Here is a 19,314-nt window from a genome sequence, read left to right as displayed (position 1 = left end):
TGCTATGAAAAAATGTGAATTTGGCAAAAATGTAGAAAATTCTTAGTTGTCAAAGTTCTAAATTCTCTACTTTTGAAGCAGTCAAATTAATTCCTAAATTACATTTCCCAAATGTCTGCTTTAAGTTGGCATGACTTTTTAAGATTCCACTTATTTTACTAGAATGTTATGAGGCTTAGAATTTAAGTGCCATTTTTCACATGTTTTGGAAAATCGCCAAAATTTGTATTTACAGGCACCTAATCAAATTTCAATTGACTGCGAGAGGCCTAAAAATTACCAAGACTCGTAAATATCCCCATTATGGAAATTATAGGCATCAATGCATGCAAAAACACTGTTAAGAAAGTTTTTAACCCTTTAGGTGTTTTTTAGGGGTTAAAACAAAATGGAGGTGCGGTCTACAGAATTAAATATTTTTGTACAATACATTCATTACGGGTGGAAAATTAAACATTTACAATTGATTAAATTACAAAATCTCCACAAAGTTTTATACCCAATTTCTACCCAGTACACCGATACCCCATATGTGGTGGTAAACTGCTGTACAGCCGGGCATAGAATGGAAGCAGAGAGCAGATCTATAGCTAATTGATGAGATTTTATTAATTCTTTGTTGGTAGAGGAAATGAAAATCATCAATTTTTGGTAAGAAATATTTAGCTTTTTTTGGCAGTTTACCATAACATCTGTTCAGAGCCAATACGATTTTTCTTTAAATCTGGTTAAGGGCTTATTTTTTAGGTGAAAAAAAAACCTTTTTACAGTATATTTTACAGTATGTATGCAGTACAGACCAAAAGTTTAGATGCACCTTCTCATTCAAAGAGTTTTCTGTATTTCCATGAATATAAAAATTCTAGATTCACACAAAAGACATCAAAACTATGAATTAACACGTGGAATTATATACTTAACCAAAAAGTGTGAAACAACTGAAAATATGCCTTATATTCTAGGTTCTTCAAAGTAGCCACCTTTTGCTTTGATTACTGTCACCTGAAATGGTCTTCCAACAGTTTTGAAGGAATTCTCAGAGATGCTTAGCACTTGTTGGCCCTTTTGCCTTCATTCTGCGGTCCAGCTCACCCCAAACCATCTTGACTGGGTTCAGGTCTGGTGACTGTGGAGACCAGGTCATCTGGCATAGCATCCCATCACTCTCCTTGGTCAAATAGCCTTTACACAGCCTAGAAGTGTGTTTGGGGTCATTTTCATGTTGAAAAATAAATGATGGTCCAACTAAACGCAAACCAGATGGAATAGCATGCCGCTGCGAGATGCTTTGGTAACCATGATGGTTCATTATACCTTCAATTTTGAATGAATCCACAACAGTGTCACCAGCGAAGCACCCCAACACCATCACACCTCCTCCATGCTTCACGGTGTGAACAAGGCATGTAGAGTCCATTTATTCACATCCAATATTACAATATTCATATATTTATTCTGCGTTGGACAAAGACACACTGGCTGGAACCAAAGATCTCAAATTTGGACTTATCAGATCAAAGCACAGATTTCCACTGGCCTAATGTCCATTCCTAAAGTAATGATAGTCACTCGTTTTTCTTTACTTAGCTGCTTTTTTCTACCAATAATACAAATTCTACAGTCTATTCAGTAGGGCTATCAGCAGTGTATCCACCTGACTTCTGCACAAGACAACTGATGGTCCCAACCCCATTTATAAGGCAAAAAATCCCACTTATTAAGCCTGACAGGACACCTGTGATGTAAAAACCTTTCTGGTGACTAATGCCAAGAGTGTGCAAAGCAGTAATCAAAGTAAAATGTGGCTACTTTGAAGAACATAGAATATAATTCCACATGTGTTAATTCATAGTTTTGATGCCTTCAGTGTGAATCTACATTTTTTATAGTCCTGAAAATACAGTAAACTCTTTGAATGAGAACTTTTGTGTGACTAGATATGTATAGCAAACAGCAAAATGTGTACCCATTGTGGCAACAGACTGTTTTGGAGTTGGGTTGATTCCAAGGGTTTTATCCAACTGTTCAGTTCTGTCAGTTTTTACCCTCTTACCGATGCAGAGGAATCTGGTTTTAGCTGTGACAATGACACAAATTCACTACCTTCAGAGGATAAATGGTACAGGCCGTCCCCGAGTTACGTACAAGATAGGTTCTGTAGGTTTCTTAAGTTGAATTTGTATGTAAGTTGGAACTGTATATTTTATAATTGTAATCCCAGCCAATTTTTTTTTGGTCTCTGACCAAATTTAAAACTGTTGGATTGTCATAAGAATCAGGATTAACAATAAAGCTTAATAAAAAACACTTGTGATAACTGTTACAGCTGATTATTGTAGCCTGGGACTAAAGTAAAGTAAACATTCACAGGACTGTTTGTAACTAGGGGTCATCTGCAACTCGGCTGTTCTTAAGTAGGGGATCGCCTGTACAGGTGACAGCTGGCTGGTCAGACTAGCTGGTAATAAACACCTGGGGTCAGATAGAGAGTAGTAATAGACAGTACAAGTTTGGGTCTGGCAGCAGAAAGACAAAATCTGCAATGCAAACCATAGGTTAGGGCAGGCAAAAATAAATGAGGGTCAAGTTGAAACTGGGTTGTCACCAAAAGCAGAGCACAGAAGCAAAGTTGAAGTCTAAGAAAATAATTTAGGTAAAAAACGCAGCAATACTAAGGGGGTCATTTATCTTATCTCTGTTTGTTTTGGCTTGTTTTTGCCTGTCCTTTTTCTGTCTGCTTCTTTGGTAATTCTTTGAATAATCTCGCTTTTTCCTTGTGTTAAATTTTTTTTTCAGATTTCTTTTTGAGACATTTGCTACACGTCTCAAAAACGTTGCACAAATGTCTCACTTCTTTCCATTTTCTACGTTTTCCTTAACTATGGTTTCGTCTGGAATTTTTTGCGGCAAAAAATGTCACATATTTTAGACAATATTAAATGATAAATGTCATTTGCGACATTTAGAACATCTGGAATAGAAGATAAATGTGTCTTACTGACAAAAAACAAATGCCTGGCGGACATTTCAAATTGTCCCCAAAAAGGCGCATAAATTGCAATGCACCAAAAAAGACAGAAAAAAATCAGGAAGAAAAAGAAAGATAAATGACCCCCAACAACTGCAGGAAAGCGCTTCTTTGTACAACACTCTTGGAAACCTTAGCACTGAGGCACCTCTTAGTAAATATGCCCCGAATGGCCGATACGTGAAGATTGCACGTCTTCACCTCAAGCCCCCACCTTGTAACTTCTGCAAGCATAGACGTGGCTCAGCATTTGACATTTGCCTCAAGTTATTTCATTGTCATTAATGTAACTTATATTTTGTTTATAAAATATTTCAGCATCTGGGGCCACATTTTATCTGAAGCTTGTATGAATAGCTTATATAATGCAGTGCCACACACCTCAGTGTCAGGGGTGATGATCAATTGGCATGAATCACTTAAAAGAGCTGTTCACATAAGTGTTACTACAACTTGTAATGCAGTAAACTATTGTCAGTCTTTTACACTTTTGTGGGAGTGGATAGTGATGTTTGCAATGAAGGTTAAACAGCTGTATGTAATAGCTTATTCTACAATGTTAGCCTGATTACAGCGAGATCTCATGCTGTTTCAATAGATCTTGTGGAATTTTAAAGCAGATGATTAAATCATTAATGATGAAAGAGATGTTGAGGTGTTGCAGTCATTGGAAAGTTCAAAGCACAATTCTTAAAGAGAATATCTAGAACATGGAAATACAGCTCTGTCATGGACAGTGGGGGGTATATACATAAAGTGTCGGTGTCTGCACTGCCTTGGTTACCAAAAAAGGAGATACATATTTAAAGGGGTTGTGTCACCATAGCAAATGAGTGTAATTGGTCCAATGCATTGTGACAAGTACTTTCACCATTTACACTTATTACAAAATATGCAGGCTTACTGAGATAACTCCTTTTGTTCTGGTTGCTGGCGCCCCCTAGTGGTAGCTGTGTCCCGTCCTGAGCAACAGATGATCTGGCCGAGTCTGCACACAAGGAGTCAGCAGCTGCTCTGCACTACAGATCACTCCACAGGCTCACAGCTCCTCTCCACACTGAGAGATCGCCTGACACACTGCAGCCAATAGGAAGTGAGAGAGGAGGAGGGGCAGAGATTGTGCTGTGATGGCCACTGCTCACCAGCTACACAGGAGCCTACAGTAGCAGATACAAGGTAACTGCAGCCAGACATGGCATCTGCTGCTCAGATGAGTCTCCCCTAACATGGATCATAGCAATGTAGCAGCCCTCTCCTCCCTCCACCATTAGTCAGGTCACACAGGAGGCTGCAGAGATAACACAAGTAACAGGCTGAGCTCTGACCTCTCCTGATGCCGTCCTCCTCCTGTAATCTTCACTCCTGACTGTCCCTCCATGTTACCCTGCTCTCCTGCAAAGGGGCCCCTGTCCCTGACTAGCAGGGAAGTAGCTAAAGATCAGTAACATGTGAGAAGCTGTCACCTATTTATCTATCCAAGTCCTATTATCTATCACCTGTCATCTATCTATCTATCTATCTATCTATCTATCACCTGTCATCTATCTATCACCTGTCATCTATCTATCCATCCATCCATCTCATATCTATCTATCTCTCTCATATCTATGTATCTAGTGATTTAGTTGCAATTCCTTACAAAATACACAGAAAGAGATGCAATAACGGCCCCAAAGTAACATACAAAAATACAAACGTTTATTAGTAAAAGTCTTAAAAACAACTGAAAAGGTCCATGCTAATGCACCTAATTTTGTACAATCAGTGCGTACAAGTAGAGCAAAACAATGTATTCTCACAGCATCATGTTAGGTCACGCGGACCTAAGTGTAAATATTTCGGAGGTCTAGAAAAATGCAGGGACAGCAAACTCCATGCGTATCCTCACTTCGAAGTGACGTCCTCAGGGGTAATTGTCACTTTGGAGTGACGATACACGTGGGGTTTGCCTCCCCTGCACCCACCTAGACTTCCGCCATGCATGTCAGCCTGACCGACCATGATGCTGTGAGAATACATAGTACATGTGTACTATGTGCAGTGTCCTGTGTAGTGTGCAGGGGGGCCAAGATTCAGGATTTTTGGGGCACGTTCTTCATGAATCTGGTGCCCTCTGCACTGCTTTGATAGACTGCACCAACTTTTTTTGTTGCTTTTTTAACATGGGGCGTATGACACATTTCTATTGGACTTCTATTGGATCAGTAAATGCAGGGACTATTTGAGCACAGCAGGTGGAAGGAGACTCTGAAGGCTGGGCGCTCTGTAGCACTGAGTTGTGCAATAACTGCCGCTGTCAGTGCTGTGCATGTGCCTGGCCCCTCCCACATCTGCTTCTGTGTGGAGCAGAATAGAGGCTGAACAAGAATCATAATAAAAAAAAGAGAGGTATCTTTAATCCCAGGTAACCATTACAAATAGATTTTTGAAATATTTTAACCTCTTTGACAGCTTTTTGTAGTCAATTGTTTCGTGCCATAACCCCTTTAATATTGTGGTCCTGTGCTGATATATTTCTGGCACCAAGACCATTTTCTGTCCCTGAGACCAAAATCTGTTCTGAGCTCCAGAAATGTGTGTAGTAGCCGGATAACAAGTTGAGCACCCTGCCCTGGTGTGGAGCAATGGTCACTGAGGCAATACATCAGTGGCTGAGCTTGTCTGACAGCTCGTCCAGTCGGAATTGGACGGCAGAAGGCCAGGCAGCAGATATGCTAATGTGGGGAGTTTTTTGACCCATTTGTCCCATCTACATTTTATAGACCGTCGTACAATTAATCCAACATCTATGATAACCATTGTTGTTGAATGCACTTTGATTTTAAGCGTCACTTTTCAAAAACTAGTTCCCTGCAGTCTGAGTATGCTAGTGTAAGCTAGTACAATAGCACCGTTTTGTGTCCCTACTAGAACAAATTTCTTTTGGTCTACTTTCCACTAGTTTACAGCCCCCCAAAATGTCAACAACACATATTAATTGTATTGGAGTTTAAACTCTCCCAAAGCTACGCCCCTTTTCAGAGCAGAGTTGAAGCAGGCGGAAAAAGTATTTTTTTTCTGGTACCGCCAGCTAATGAATAGGGCAGAAAGCAGAACACGCAGTGAGAGCGCCACAAACTGGCGGAAACACCATAGTAAATGTCCACCAGTGTATGAGGTTAATGGTTACTGCTTACTTATACACCTAGCACCAGAATTATTAACTGCTCAAATAAAAGGAGGCATGCTTGCTATACCATATTTATTAACTGTTTTAATTACCTAAAGTATTTGTCTTTCAAAAGGGTGTGGCTTAATTGGGCAAGACTTATAAAGCACTTTGGTGTTGTAAACTTGGGGTGGACATTCTATCCATGCAGCATAAAATCCTTTCACACTTTTATTCAAAATAGATAACGCAGGAAACGTGGTCTTTTGTTGCTTCCTGCTGTACATGCACCTCATAGAGATCTCACGGGTTCAGTTCAGGAGCCGAGCTTTGTATGAAAGGTGGGCTCCTGCACTAACAGCTGGGATTGCAATATTCACAATCCTGGCTGTCTAACCCTAAAGACACCGTGATCATCATGACGGCAACCTCTCTCACAGCAAATGCTCCCTGTTATGACTACAGGGGTGCCAATGGGTGCACTGAAAGCATACGGGTATCAGAATTCCTCGTTTATTGCACAAACACAACAGACATGTCCCTCTAAATGAGCCCTTAAAGGAAGCTGTATGTCATTCTGTTTTCTAGGGAGCCTGAAGCAGTGATATAACAGTAAAGAGATAATTTACATAATTACATTACAGTACATTACAGTACAGATATAACACACAGTGATGGCACAGTACAGTACATTCACTATTATTTTATATATTGTCTCTTTTAGTATAACTTTTCTATTTTAAAACAATTGACTATCACCTAGGGACTAGTGGGGTGAACAATTTAGGGGTTTAAGTTTTAAAAAAATATATTTTATTTTCTGTTTATATTTTTGTTTTTTTAAGTTATTGTGTGTTGCTCCAACCTCCAAGAAAGAAAGTTGGAGAATTCATTTCATTTAGCTTATTTTTTGCTTTGTCTGCTGTGCACTTTACTATAAACAATGGCACAATGTCATTTTTTGGGTGTGTATCTTTGCATGGTTAACCATGTGACGTCACGAACCAGTAGAGGCAGGATTCCTGTAGCTGCGCAATTCAGGGGACTTGACATTTAGCTGCCGGTTCATTTGGATAATCAATTAAAGCCAAATAGAATAAGACATTAAAAAACATAATCAAACAGAGCTAAAACAAAGTCATACGAAACAATAGGAATAAGGACCCTGCTCACAAGATTTTACAGTCTATGAGAATGAGGAGGTGGTCCAGCCATTCTTTATAATCGGACAGAAAAAAAAAAATTATTTAATAAATTAAACAAATGCTGCAGCTTGAACCAGTCGCCAGCTGCCATCTTAGAGTCCAAGGTCAATGGGACTGCAGAGAAGGCTGGAGCTTAGTATTTAGTGTTTGCCAGACAACAGACTTGGAGTGCACACAGGATTGGTTTGTAAAAAGAGGGTTGAAGTTTCATGCAGTTAGGAAATGTGATAGGCTGCCTTAAAGAGAAGGGCTTTAAAAGCATATGTGAAGTTTTGAAAGTTGGGTATTAATCTGATACTCTGGGGTATCGTATTCCAGAGAACCGCTGCAGCTTGGGAGAATTCCTGGAAATATGAGTGGGTTTGAAATAAGGAAGAACACTGGGCTGGGCGTATTTGCTATTTTGTAATTATTTATTAAAAACATATACCTGAGAACTTGGATGTGTGGGTTTATATACTCAGAAAACATTTCAGTGGTATGAGAGTGGTGCTGGAGTGTAACCATTGTTTACTTATGATGCACCCCATGGATCCATACGTGAACTTGGTTTTCTTCCAGTTCCATATCACGCTTTCATGAAGTATCATCCCCTGGCTTTGTCCTAAAATCTGCTGTGAAAATCCATAGGTAAAAGTAACAAAATCTCCATCACATCTGATGTTTGAAATTTAACTTCAACTATTTGTCCAAAAAACACAAAGGTTGTTTGATTACTGTCAGTTTTGCCTGCTGCTTTTATTTCAGGGATGTCGACACATCATATTTCAGATCTGTTACACTGTTGCTAGTTATACAATGTCTGTTTTAGAGGTTAAGATTCTGTACCTTTGCTGTTGTCACTATGTGACAAATATCCTTTCTATTGTTCTGTTACTTCTGAAATATACCAAAATCCATGAAGTTCATGATGTCCAGTACAGAAATGTAGCAATAAAAGGATAAGCACAGTTGAAGTTTATCTGGATCTGTTAAACTCCACTCAACATTTTTGCGTTTTTGTGTGGCATTTTAGTGCTCATACACCATTTTATTGGCCATCAGGTGAGCCAGCAGACATTATTTCTCTAATTCACTGTTATTAACTTCCCAGATAAAATTCTAACCTGTCTCTATCATCCCTGGTGTACACAATTTTGGGTATTCCTAGAAATGACCGTAAATCTTCTGACTATGGTTGGATTCTTCTCATGAATAGCTTCTCTTGTCTGCACCATGCAGTGCGTTCTGCCTTCTGCTACTCCTCTCTGCATTACAAGACCAATTCAGACGCAGGCACTTCCCGCCTGCACACAGCATTACTAGCGACAGACAGGTTAACTTAGATAAGGTCTTTATCCATGGGAGGGGGAGGGAGGTATAGCAGAGCTGATTTTGTGTGTGTGATAGTTGAGATAAAGCTGAATTGTGTCAATGTGTGTTAAATCCATCTCATGGATCTCATTATCTCTCATCTCTGATCTGTTTCATCTCTCTTTTTCTATGTATCAGATACTAGCAAATTTATCAGAAGCTAAATAAAAGTGTAGCTAAACCCTGCACCCTGATAATCTAAGCACACAGCATCTTATAGCACAGAGGAATCATGATGTGCCTGCTTAGAGAGGCACTGCCCCCATTCTAGAATTTTACACTGACCATGACTGAGTGATAGGAGTTTAAACAGCAATAGAACTGAGCAAAATTGTAAAGTAAGTAGTTACAAATGATCTTTATTTTGTAAACATCACTAGGGGATTCAAATTTGAGAACTTCCTTTCATGGACAAACCCCTTTAAACATAACTTAAATGATGGGCATATATAGTTTAGTTTCTTTATCTGGTGTATTGGATAGGTTATTTATGATATCTGTTGAGAATTTCATGTCAATAGCAGAATTAGAAATCTATTTACTTAGAATTGTAAATTTTTTGAACACTTATTTCCCCTGTTGCATATGCATAAACAGCTGTATATATACATATAGCACTAATTTGATATTGATAACCTAACTCCTTACCAACGTGTGATGTATCTGTATGTCACACACCTCTGCGGGTGTATGCAGAGAACTTACGGGCTAAGGTCTTTCCATACATATTGCAACAAACAGCCACCGATAACACCACCAATCGCATGGGTGCTGCCATCTTGTCTGAGATCAGACAAGCTGAATAGATATGAAAAATTCGCAAGTCACTGGAGAACCCCTTTACGGATTTTAAACTTTTATGAAGTGATTTCTATAAAACTCACAACCAAAGCAGCTGGCTACCAAAAATAGATACATGGACATGTGGAATATTGATTTGTAAAAATATAACAAATAGTTCTTCATAAAGCAAATTAGCTTTTTGACTCCTTCAAAAGGAGGTGTAAGGAAAGGCATAAGTAAAGGTTGTCTATTTAATTTATCTTTCCAGTATAACAATACCGGATGATGAAAGTTTCTATAAAACACACTTTCTACTTATCAGTTGAGTGGAATGGAACTGTTGTAATAATAAAAATCCAATGTTATAGGTGTTTGTTGTGTTATGCATACATAGCCCAAGGTAATGTATAAAGTAATGCAGAATGGTATTCAGTATTCTCATTTCTTATTTACCTACTCATTCTTGACATTTTCTAAACATGAATAGATATTTTGTATATGGTAATTTCTATTTAATATTCTGGTGAAACATAAGAAACTGGGTAATATGGGCAGTTATTCCGTCTCCATGCCAACAAAATTCTGGACTTAGGACATTCAGGCGTTTGCCTGTGTTTTAGTAAATATAAATATTAGAATGAAACTATAAATAAAAGTTGAGAGTCCTCAGTTGTTGATACCGTTTGTTGGCTAATTAAAAAAGATGATGACAATTGCAAGATTTTGAGACTACTCAGGTCTCTTGGGCACATTAAAGGGGTTGTCCGAGAGTTCTGAAAAAAAACTAAAGGTGGTCGGGAGGGGGCTGCTTAAAAAAATTAAGTCCTACTTACCTTCCGGTGCCCTCCGGCATCCAGCGCTGCTGTTGCTCCGGTCCGGGCGCCATGTAAACAAATGTGAATCGTGAATGCGGGCCGGAAGGTTGTCGGGTCCAGCTGGAAGCTGAGTTACCGGAGGGTGCTGGAAGGTAAGTACATTTTTATTTTTTTAAGCAGCCCCCTCCCGGCCACGTTTTTTTTTCAGAACTCGGGCAATCCCTTTTAAGTGATAATAAACTATTACCATAGCATTACTGTGTCCATTTTTGTATAAATTAGCGTTCTATTCATATGTTGTCTTATACCATGACTGATGAAGAGAACACGGTACAAAGAATATTTTAGCTTTTAAAATGAAACTACATATTTAGGGGATTTTTCTATAAAAGAAGGACTGTACATTATTTGTTAGAACATTCAGTCTGTATAGCTTAATTGGTTATGCAGGTAAAGGTTTATCAAAGGGTTTATTAACTCTAAGAGGCTGCTCTAAACTTTGTAGATCAGCTCTTATCATTGGTGGTAGTTCTGTATTACTACTATTTTTTCTACATGTAAATACATGTGTAAGCATTTATAATCACATGGAAAAGAAAGTCCACTATCTATGAATCATTGTGTTTAGAATTTGTTGAGATTAAGTAAATTAAACCTTAGATAACAACACAACAGATGCTGCTAATTAAAAGCCACTTTTTAATTGATCATCAGCAAGTGTAACCACCTCTATAAAAGCAGTGAACTGGTCCGGTGCATTCAGATAACACAAATGATCATGATTTTAGCAATATTTGCTAAAATCATATGGTTGAGAAACCAAAACACTTTCCTTTTGAGGAAGAGTTTTCTCCAATCTCCTCCTTAAGTGGGACGATTGACCCTTTCTATGTCAAAGAAAGAGGGCGAATGATAAATCTCTTTGTATTTCAATAAAGTGTCTAGCCACATGTGAAGCACATTTGTTCCATTCTTAAAGGAAACCTACCATCACGGATCTACCTATTAAGGTAGATCCGGTGGCATGTTTATCTAATCTATAGTAGGATAGCCCTTTTTAGGGATAATCCTTTAACCCCTGTATCTTTTATCATTTTTAATTGCCTTAATATGCAAATTTACCAAAGAGGCTACTGGGTCGCCAGTAGCCGGAGCTGACACTACATGGCACGGCTACTTGCATTCCGTATACCAAGCCATCTTCGGTGGGCAGCTCCTCATAGCTGCATGCACTCATCCGTGAAGCTGGATTTTCTTTGCATGCGCAGAGATCAGGCTGGTTTCTGTGCGGTTTTGGCTTCGAAGCCATAGCTACTGCTCATGCACAGAATTTCGGCTTTGGGAAAGAGTGGGTTGGTAGGTGGATTGCAAGAGGCTACTGGGGCGTGGAGTAGCTGGGCCATGTAATGTCAGCTCCGGCTATTCTACACCCCAGTAGCATCTTCAGTGAATTTGCATATTACAGCAATTAAAAATTATATAAGATCCAGGGGACTAAAGTATAAGCCCTAAAAAGGGCTATAGATGAACCTGCCACTGGATCTACCTGAATGGGTAGGTCCATAATGGTAGGTTTCCCTTAATGCTAGTTATGTGTTGGGCTCTCCTGGTTTTTAATCTGCAAACAGTGCATCCTACATAAAGAGAAAAACAGGTGCAACAAAGTGATTTCACAATTAATAAAAGATCTGATGTTTTAATATTTTGCATTCAAGGTGTACATATATCCAGCTTGGGGTTTATTTGTTTATTTTTTTTTAATAAAAGATTTTAGCAAAAAGTCACAACCTTTCAAACACAGCAACTTTATGACTGCAATATACAGTTGTCATTTCAATATTTAGATAAATTTAAATCAATACATGTAAAATAAACTTTTTAAAATGTAAAAAGTCAGTTTTTTAGTATTTCAGATCTACTTTATGCTTTTTTTTCCAGCGGCCCCCAGACAGTGCATTGAACTTCATTTTGATGAAAAATATGCCATAGAGTCGTCTTGGGAATGTAAATTTGATCACATTGAGGTACGAGATGGACCTTTTGGCTTTTCACCAATTATTGGACGCTACTGTGGACAACAAAGCCCTCCTTTTATAAAATCAAGTGGAAGATTCCTGTGGATTAAATTTTTTGCTGATGGTGAACTAGAATCTCTTGGGTTTTCTGCACAATATAATTTTACACCAGGTAAGTTTTATCAGCTGTATTTTATTTTTCTGAAAACAATAGAAGGTATGAAATATTTTGAGGCATCCTGGTTATTGTTTGTTTAGAGCCTGTATTCAGAATATGCACGCACTTTTGTTTATGTAACCTGGAACTGAAAAATTGTTCTATGAATTTCATGGTTCTCTTCCATACACCTTATCCAGATAGATGGTCCAAACCATCAAAGGATCGAATCAAGCTCCTGTTTTGATGGAGTTAGTTTCCGTCTGCCATCTCCTATTTGTTTATGTGTATGTTTATGTCTCTATTTGTGTTTCTGTCTCATTTTGTGGGCTCATGTTACTTGAGGAAAGAAAATAAGAAGAATACAGTCTATTTTGTGATGCTGTTTATTCCATTATTAATATTATGTAGCCCAAATATTTATCAATTTATCCTTAAATGCATCAAAATTGTCAGATATGTATACATTGTATTATAATGTACCACAATTTAAACTCCTAAAGGCAGTAAAGAAGGATCAGAGGTAATTATTTTATGTTTGACATAGCATGGATTTTGCTAGAAATCTTGTGATGCCTGATCATGTAAGAAAGTGTTTTGTATGCAGAATCTCGAACGTGGGTTGAAAGTGATGTGTACTTTTTTAGAGGATTGAGATGCTTTAAAGCATAACTAAACTTTTGCAAAAAATTGCATAAATGCAGACAATATAAGTGAACTTTGTAATATGCCTTTTTGCCTTTGTGTATCTTTTTCCTAACCCCTTTCTGCTTTCAGCAGTTTCTGTAAGGCCTCATTCAGACAAATCAATTTAATGGAAGTCGTTTTTCATTTTTTCTGCAGCTTTGTCCCTTTTAAGTGAATAGGATGTCATCAATGTCACTAATAATTACTGTAAATTGCATGTGGGTAATGTTACCAATGTAAACGTTAACCTGTTCCTCACACATGCTATTAAGATGCAGAATCGGGTCGGTGTATGGAGATGGCTCCCCGGATGACCCTCTCCATACATGGTTGGTGTTTGCTGCATAGTGCGGGTGTTAAACCTTTATATGCCACCGGAAAAGCCGCCAGCGGCATGTAAAATCCTGTGAGAATGGGTGCCACCATCTTGGCTCACTGGAAAAATCGCCCACATAAAGCTCTGTACATGGAAAAAAAAGTGGGGGGCAAAAAACCGAAACCCAAAAATGAAAAAAGGTCAAATCGTTAAGAGGTTAAAGTTACAGTTATGCTAAGCATATTGGTACCTTTAACCAGCTGATCTCTTCACCACTGTGACACTGATGCCTATCCTAAGGATCTCATAAAAACTTTATGAGAAATGGTTTAAAAAAAATAAGGATTAGTTAATTAAGATACATTCTTTATCCATGGTGGGGGAGGCACAGGAGATCTCATAGTGTGCAAACAGAAATGTAGCAGAGCTGACACTGTGTAATAGGAATATTAATCTCTGATCAGTCTCATCTCCTTCTATGTGTCATATACTGCAATGCAATGTTCAGAAGCTAAATGAAAGTGTATATATGCTTAGAGAGTCTCCACCCACACCCTGGGATATTGTACTGACCAGACTAGGGAGTGATAGGAGCTAAAACAACATCAAAACTGAGGAAAAAGTGTAAAGGAAAGGGTTAAAATTATCTTTATTGTATAAACGTCACTAGGGGATTGATATTTGAGAATTTTCTTTTGTGGGAAAACCCTTTAAACTTCATATAATTCTATTTTTATTATTATTGACTTGCATTTATGTATTTTACACGTTCTTATTCGGTATCCATTTGCGTATTCTTTTACTCCTCCTCCTATTCTACATAGACCCGCCAGTCATTACAGAGTGGTTACATGAATGAAAACTATTACAAATCATGTTTTTGTTTTTTGTTTATATCCTGGCATCACGCTGACGCTATATCTACCCCACTCTTGCACCAAAAACACCAGTTTATAATCCATACATGTTTTAATGCAGTTTTATCCTTTATGTAACTGAGGAAAAGCCCAGTCCGAGCTCGAAACACGCATTACAAAGCTTACTAATAAAGAAATCGAATTATGAAAAGTATTGAATTCAAGTGATTGGCGCAGTCAATAACCCTGGAAACCGCTGTCTACCAATTTTACCTGCTTCCTTGGCAAAACTGTTGCCAGTAAGTCCTGGGCGGCCGATTAAACCATTTAAAAGCCAAAGCTGTTTTATGTGTTATACCGGCTATACAACTAAAAAAGTTGAGCACATTTTCAGCAAAATTATAAATAATTTGAGCATAATTTGGTTTCACACATGTGGCCTCCATATAGTCTTTCTTTCTTTCTTGATTCTATTGATCAAGTGATGATAGACACTCAGGGTATTTGGGGATTTACTTGACTTTTTGGCATCAAAACGTGACCAAAAAAATCACATTGAGGTTCTTTGCAGCTTTTTAGTGCTGAAAAAAATCACACTGGCCTTCACGCCTCTCAAAAATACTGGCTTAGACATTAAATCGCTGCAACATCAGTCATATTGCATACAATATTTTTCAAACAAATTACATATAAAGTCACATGGTTAATCCTCTCCTACCCTAAATATGTGCAATTTTTTTGATATTTATCTCTGCACCTGTTTACCATGTTAATGCCCATGGTTTTTTTCAATGCCTTCTGCAACTTATAATTTTGTAAATTTTTGGTCATTGTAGCTGTATGAAGTCTTGTTTTTTCAGGACAAAATGTTTTTAATAGCACAATTTTGAGTTTCATATGGCCTACTGTTTCTTGGTAGTACTGTATATATTTAAGCCCTTCCCGACATTTGACGTACTATTACTGCATGGCGGGAGGTGCGTACCCGCAATATGCAGTAATAGTACGTCATGCTTCTGGCAGTGGCACCTTAACGGAGCCGGCGCCAGAATCTGCAGTATATATGTATGTCGGCAGTATACGAAAGCGGACACCCGGCTCCAACACCCGCAATCGGAGATTTCTCCGATCGCAGGTGTTAACCCCTAACACAGGCGTGTCAGGGGCATTTAAATGGAATCAGGCCCATACATCTGTATTACACTGTATTAGGTGAAGAATAGCTTGAACAAGCAATCAGAGGAGTGCTTGTTCAAGCCAACCAGTAAAAGTAAAGAAAAAAAGTTAAAAACACTAATTAAACACACTTTTTGATAAAAAGAATTAATTAAAGTTAAAGTCCCCTAAACACAAACATTCCCTAAAAAAAATCTAATAAAGTAAAAAAAAAACCTGAAAATCACCAAAACCCCCCATATATTTGCTATCGCTGCGTCCATAACAATCGTTCAATAAGTCAGAAACATTATTGGACCCTTCACAAAAATGTTCCAAAAAGTGATCAAAAAAAGTTATGTGCGCCAAAATGGTATCACTGGAAAGGACAACTCAACATGTAAAAAATAAGCCTTAAACCAGCTCTGTTAACCAAAAAATATTAAAGTTATATCTCCGAAAAGAAGGCAATGCAAAAACAAATGAGATTTTCTTTATACTCATTTTTTTTCAAGTAAAATTTTAAAAGTATATAAAAAACTATATAAATGATATTGTTATACGCCGGAGGGATTGGGTATCAAACTTTGTGGAGCGTTTTGGTATTTTATCCACTGAGAACTTGTACATTTTATGAAAAACACATTCATTTAGCCAAAAAAATTTTTAATTTCATCCGATTTTGTTTTAACCCCTGTAAAACAATTAAAGGATTAACAAACTTCATAAAAGTTGTTTTACGTACGTTGAGGGGTGTAGTTTCTATAATGGGGTAATTTATGGGATATTACTTTTATTTAGGCCTCTCAAAGTGACTTGAAACCTGAGCAGGGCCCTCAATAGCAGTATTTTGCGTTTTTTATGAAAATGTGAAAAATTGCACCTGACGTTCAAAGCCCGATCACATCTCAAAAAAATGAGAGTATGCATAAAAAAACCATGTCCACATATAGTAGACATTCGGTGAATGTTAGTTATTACGTTTTTTGTTGTTATGACTATGTATGGAAAAAGTAGAACATTTTGAATTTCGAAAATTAAGAATTTTTCCAAATATTCACCAATATCTGATTTTCTCATAAACAAATGCAAAACATACCACCAAAAATTTTTAACTAACAGGAAGTACAATGTGTAAAAAAAAACAATTTAAAAATTACTTGGATATGTTAAAGCGTTCCAGAGTTATAACCACTTATAGTGACACAGGGCAGATTTAAAAAAAATGGGCCCTGTCAGAAAGGTGAAAAGTGGCTTTGGGGGTTAAAAAAGAATGCAAATCTGACTTAAACTTTATTTATTTTTTTTATTTCTCACCGGGCACTGACAGGAGATCACCTGATCTCTTTTTTAGTTACAATTATGTAGTGCATTACTGAAAAGCTTACTATTAGGCCATACCTACAATGTACTGTATCTTCTGCAATCTTCTTCGGTTGCATAAAAACAGCTTAAACGGATGACATGAAAACCCAATATGGCTGTTGTTAAGGTATTAAAGGACATCTACCACTAGGATGAAGGATTTTAAACCAATCACAATTACATACTGGTGGGTGCCCCCACTGGCAGGTTCCATTTTCTTTTAGCTTCTTAGGACCATGTTTTTACAAAAAAGGATCTATGGAGGGGCTCCAGGCTCCATAAATGTCAATGGAGACTGAATTTGCATAATTTTTAAAGCTTTTTTTTTTTAAAACAAGGGCATAAGAAGCTACAAGAAAAGGGGTGCCAGTGGGACACACACTAATATGTAAGTGTGCTTGGTGTACAATCCTTCATCTTGGTGCTAGATGTCCTTTAATAAATCTGAGAGGCAGTGTAGCTCCAAAGGCCGTCATATAATGCTCCCAAGGAGACTGCCTAATGGCAAAAACACTCACAGAATATTCCCTGTAGGGAACAACACTGTATCTTTTGTCATTTCAGTAACTTTCCCGTTATGTCGATATTGCATAAAGAACAAACATCTACAATGTTGTCCATAATCCAGATTCTTTCCAATATAATGTTTGGGGAAGAAAAGCTGAAAGCTGGACAGAGTTGGCCAACAAAGGTGGTGTTTTTTTTTTAAAAAAAACCATAGCAATGATTATTACACTGCTTGTCATAACATTGAAGTCAAGGCACATCTAAAAACATTAACTCCAACAAAGTACAAACATCCGTTCAAGTGGGTTAAATGGCCGAAAAGTAGAAAAGGCTATATCCAGAAAGTAATATGGGTTGTCGTGCTAGCAACAGCGCCCATAGATACCAATCGCTATATTCTAATTTTACCTTCCAGTAGTTTTCTCATTTTTAGAAGCAACTGACCAATAAAGGGGTTCAAAACTATTCTTAATTCTTTAGTATTTGTGACTGTTCGCTCACCACAACTACATGTATTTGGACACTCACTGTTGTATATTTATCTTATGTTACATAAAGAGGGCCGAAAATAGGACAAGGTATTTGCAAAAAACTAAGTAAATACATAAATTAATAAAAGCTTTAATGCAGACCTGAACTATAAATATCTTACAAACATGCCAAACCTCGTAAATGCCATCTCCATTTTGGAGGCCACTGATCTCCAAAACATCAGTAAATGCCACAAACACAGGGGAAGATTCTCATATTGTCGAAAAATAATAAAGTTAAACAATGTAAAAGTGTGTTAATTTCGTCACAGATAATAAACAAAATTTACGCCCCCTATCAGTGGTGTAACAAGACACCAGTGGGCCCCGATACGAACTAAAATCACGATTCCACCCCTGTCCCACACATTATTGCTAGCAATTGCGATTATTCAGCCCTCTCCGCCACATTCACACCAGTGAGGCATGAATGAGGGGGGGGGGGGCGTGGCCAGCCGAAAAGGAGGGTGCGGCAGGCCATGAGTGGGCTGGCGTGGGGCGTTACTGTCCCCACGACTGTACACTCGCTGCAGCCGGTGACTTTTCACATGTGAAAAGACCGCTGCAGAGGGCCCTGTCTGATACAGCAAGAGGCTGAAGCCTCTTGATGTAACACGCTGTGAAAATGCAGCAGCGGGACTATCATATGCGGGTGCAGGTGTATGATAAATATCCCCCATATACTACACTGACGTATACATCCACTCAATAAAATGGGCCTCCACTGAGTAAACTGTCCAGAAACCTCCACTCAGTAAATAACCAGCAGCAGCCAACATTCAGAAAATGTCCAGCAGCAGCCTCCATTCAGAAAATGTCCAGCAGCAGCCTCTATTCAGAAAATGTCCAGCAGCAGCCTCTACTCAGTAAATGTCCAGCAGCAGCCTCTAGTCAGTAAATGACCAGCAGCAGCCTCCACTCAGTAAATAATCAGCAGCAGCCTCTAGTCAGTAAATGACCAGCAGCAGCCTCCACTCAGTAAATGTCCAGCAGCAGCCTCCACTCAGTAAATGACCAGCAGCAGCCAACATTCAGAAAATGTCCAGCAGCAGCCAACATTCAGAAAATGTCCAGCAGCAGCCTCCATTCAGAAAATGTCCAGCAGCAGCCTCTACTCAGTAAATGTCCAGCAGCAGCCTCCAGTCAGTAAATGTCCAGCAGCAGCATCCACTCAGTAAATGTCCAGCAGCAGCATCCACTCAGTAAATGTCCAGCAGCAGCCTCTAGTCAGTAAATGACCAACAGCAGCCTCCACTCAGTAAATAACCAGCAGAAGCCTCTACTCAGTAAATGTCCAGCAGCAGCCTCCAGTCAGTAAATGTCCAGCAGCAGCCAACATTCAGAAAATGTCCAGCAGCAGCCTCTACTCAGTAAATGACCAACAGCAGCCTCC

At 38.4% G+C, this 19,314-nt stretch overlaps 1 protein-coding gene across 1 annotated transcript in view; it reads left to right on the top strand.

Moving 5' to 3' along the window:
• Positions 1 to 19,314, top strand: part of NETO1 (neuropilin and tolloid like 1) — a 93,534-nt gene that overhangs the window by 7,076 nt on the left and 67,144 nt on the right. Inside the window, exon 4 of the mRNA XM_072152316.1 lies at positions 12,271 to 12,519. Within this exon, the coding sequence (XP_072008417.1) occupies positions 12,271 to 12,519 (249 nt within the window). The remainder of the gene's footprint in view (positions 1 to 12,270; positions 12,520 to 19,314) is intronic.

This window comes from Engystomops pustulosus, chromosome 5 (genome assembly GCF_040894005.1).
Source record: "Engystomops pustulosus chromosome 5, aEngPut4.maternal, whole genome shotgun sequence".
In the NCBI taxonomy this organism is placed as follows: Eukaryota; Metazoa; Chordata; class Amphibia; order Anura; family Leptodactylidae; genus Engystomops; species Engystomops pustulosus.
The sequence above is the reverse complement of the archived record's forward strand: the minus strand, read 5'-3'. Positions and strand labels throughout refer to the sequence as shown.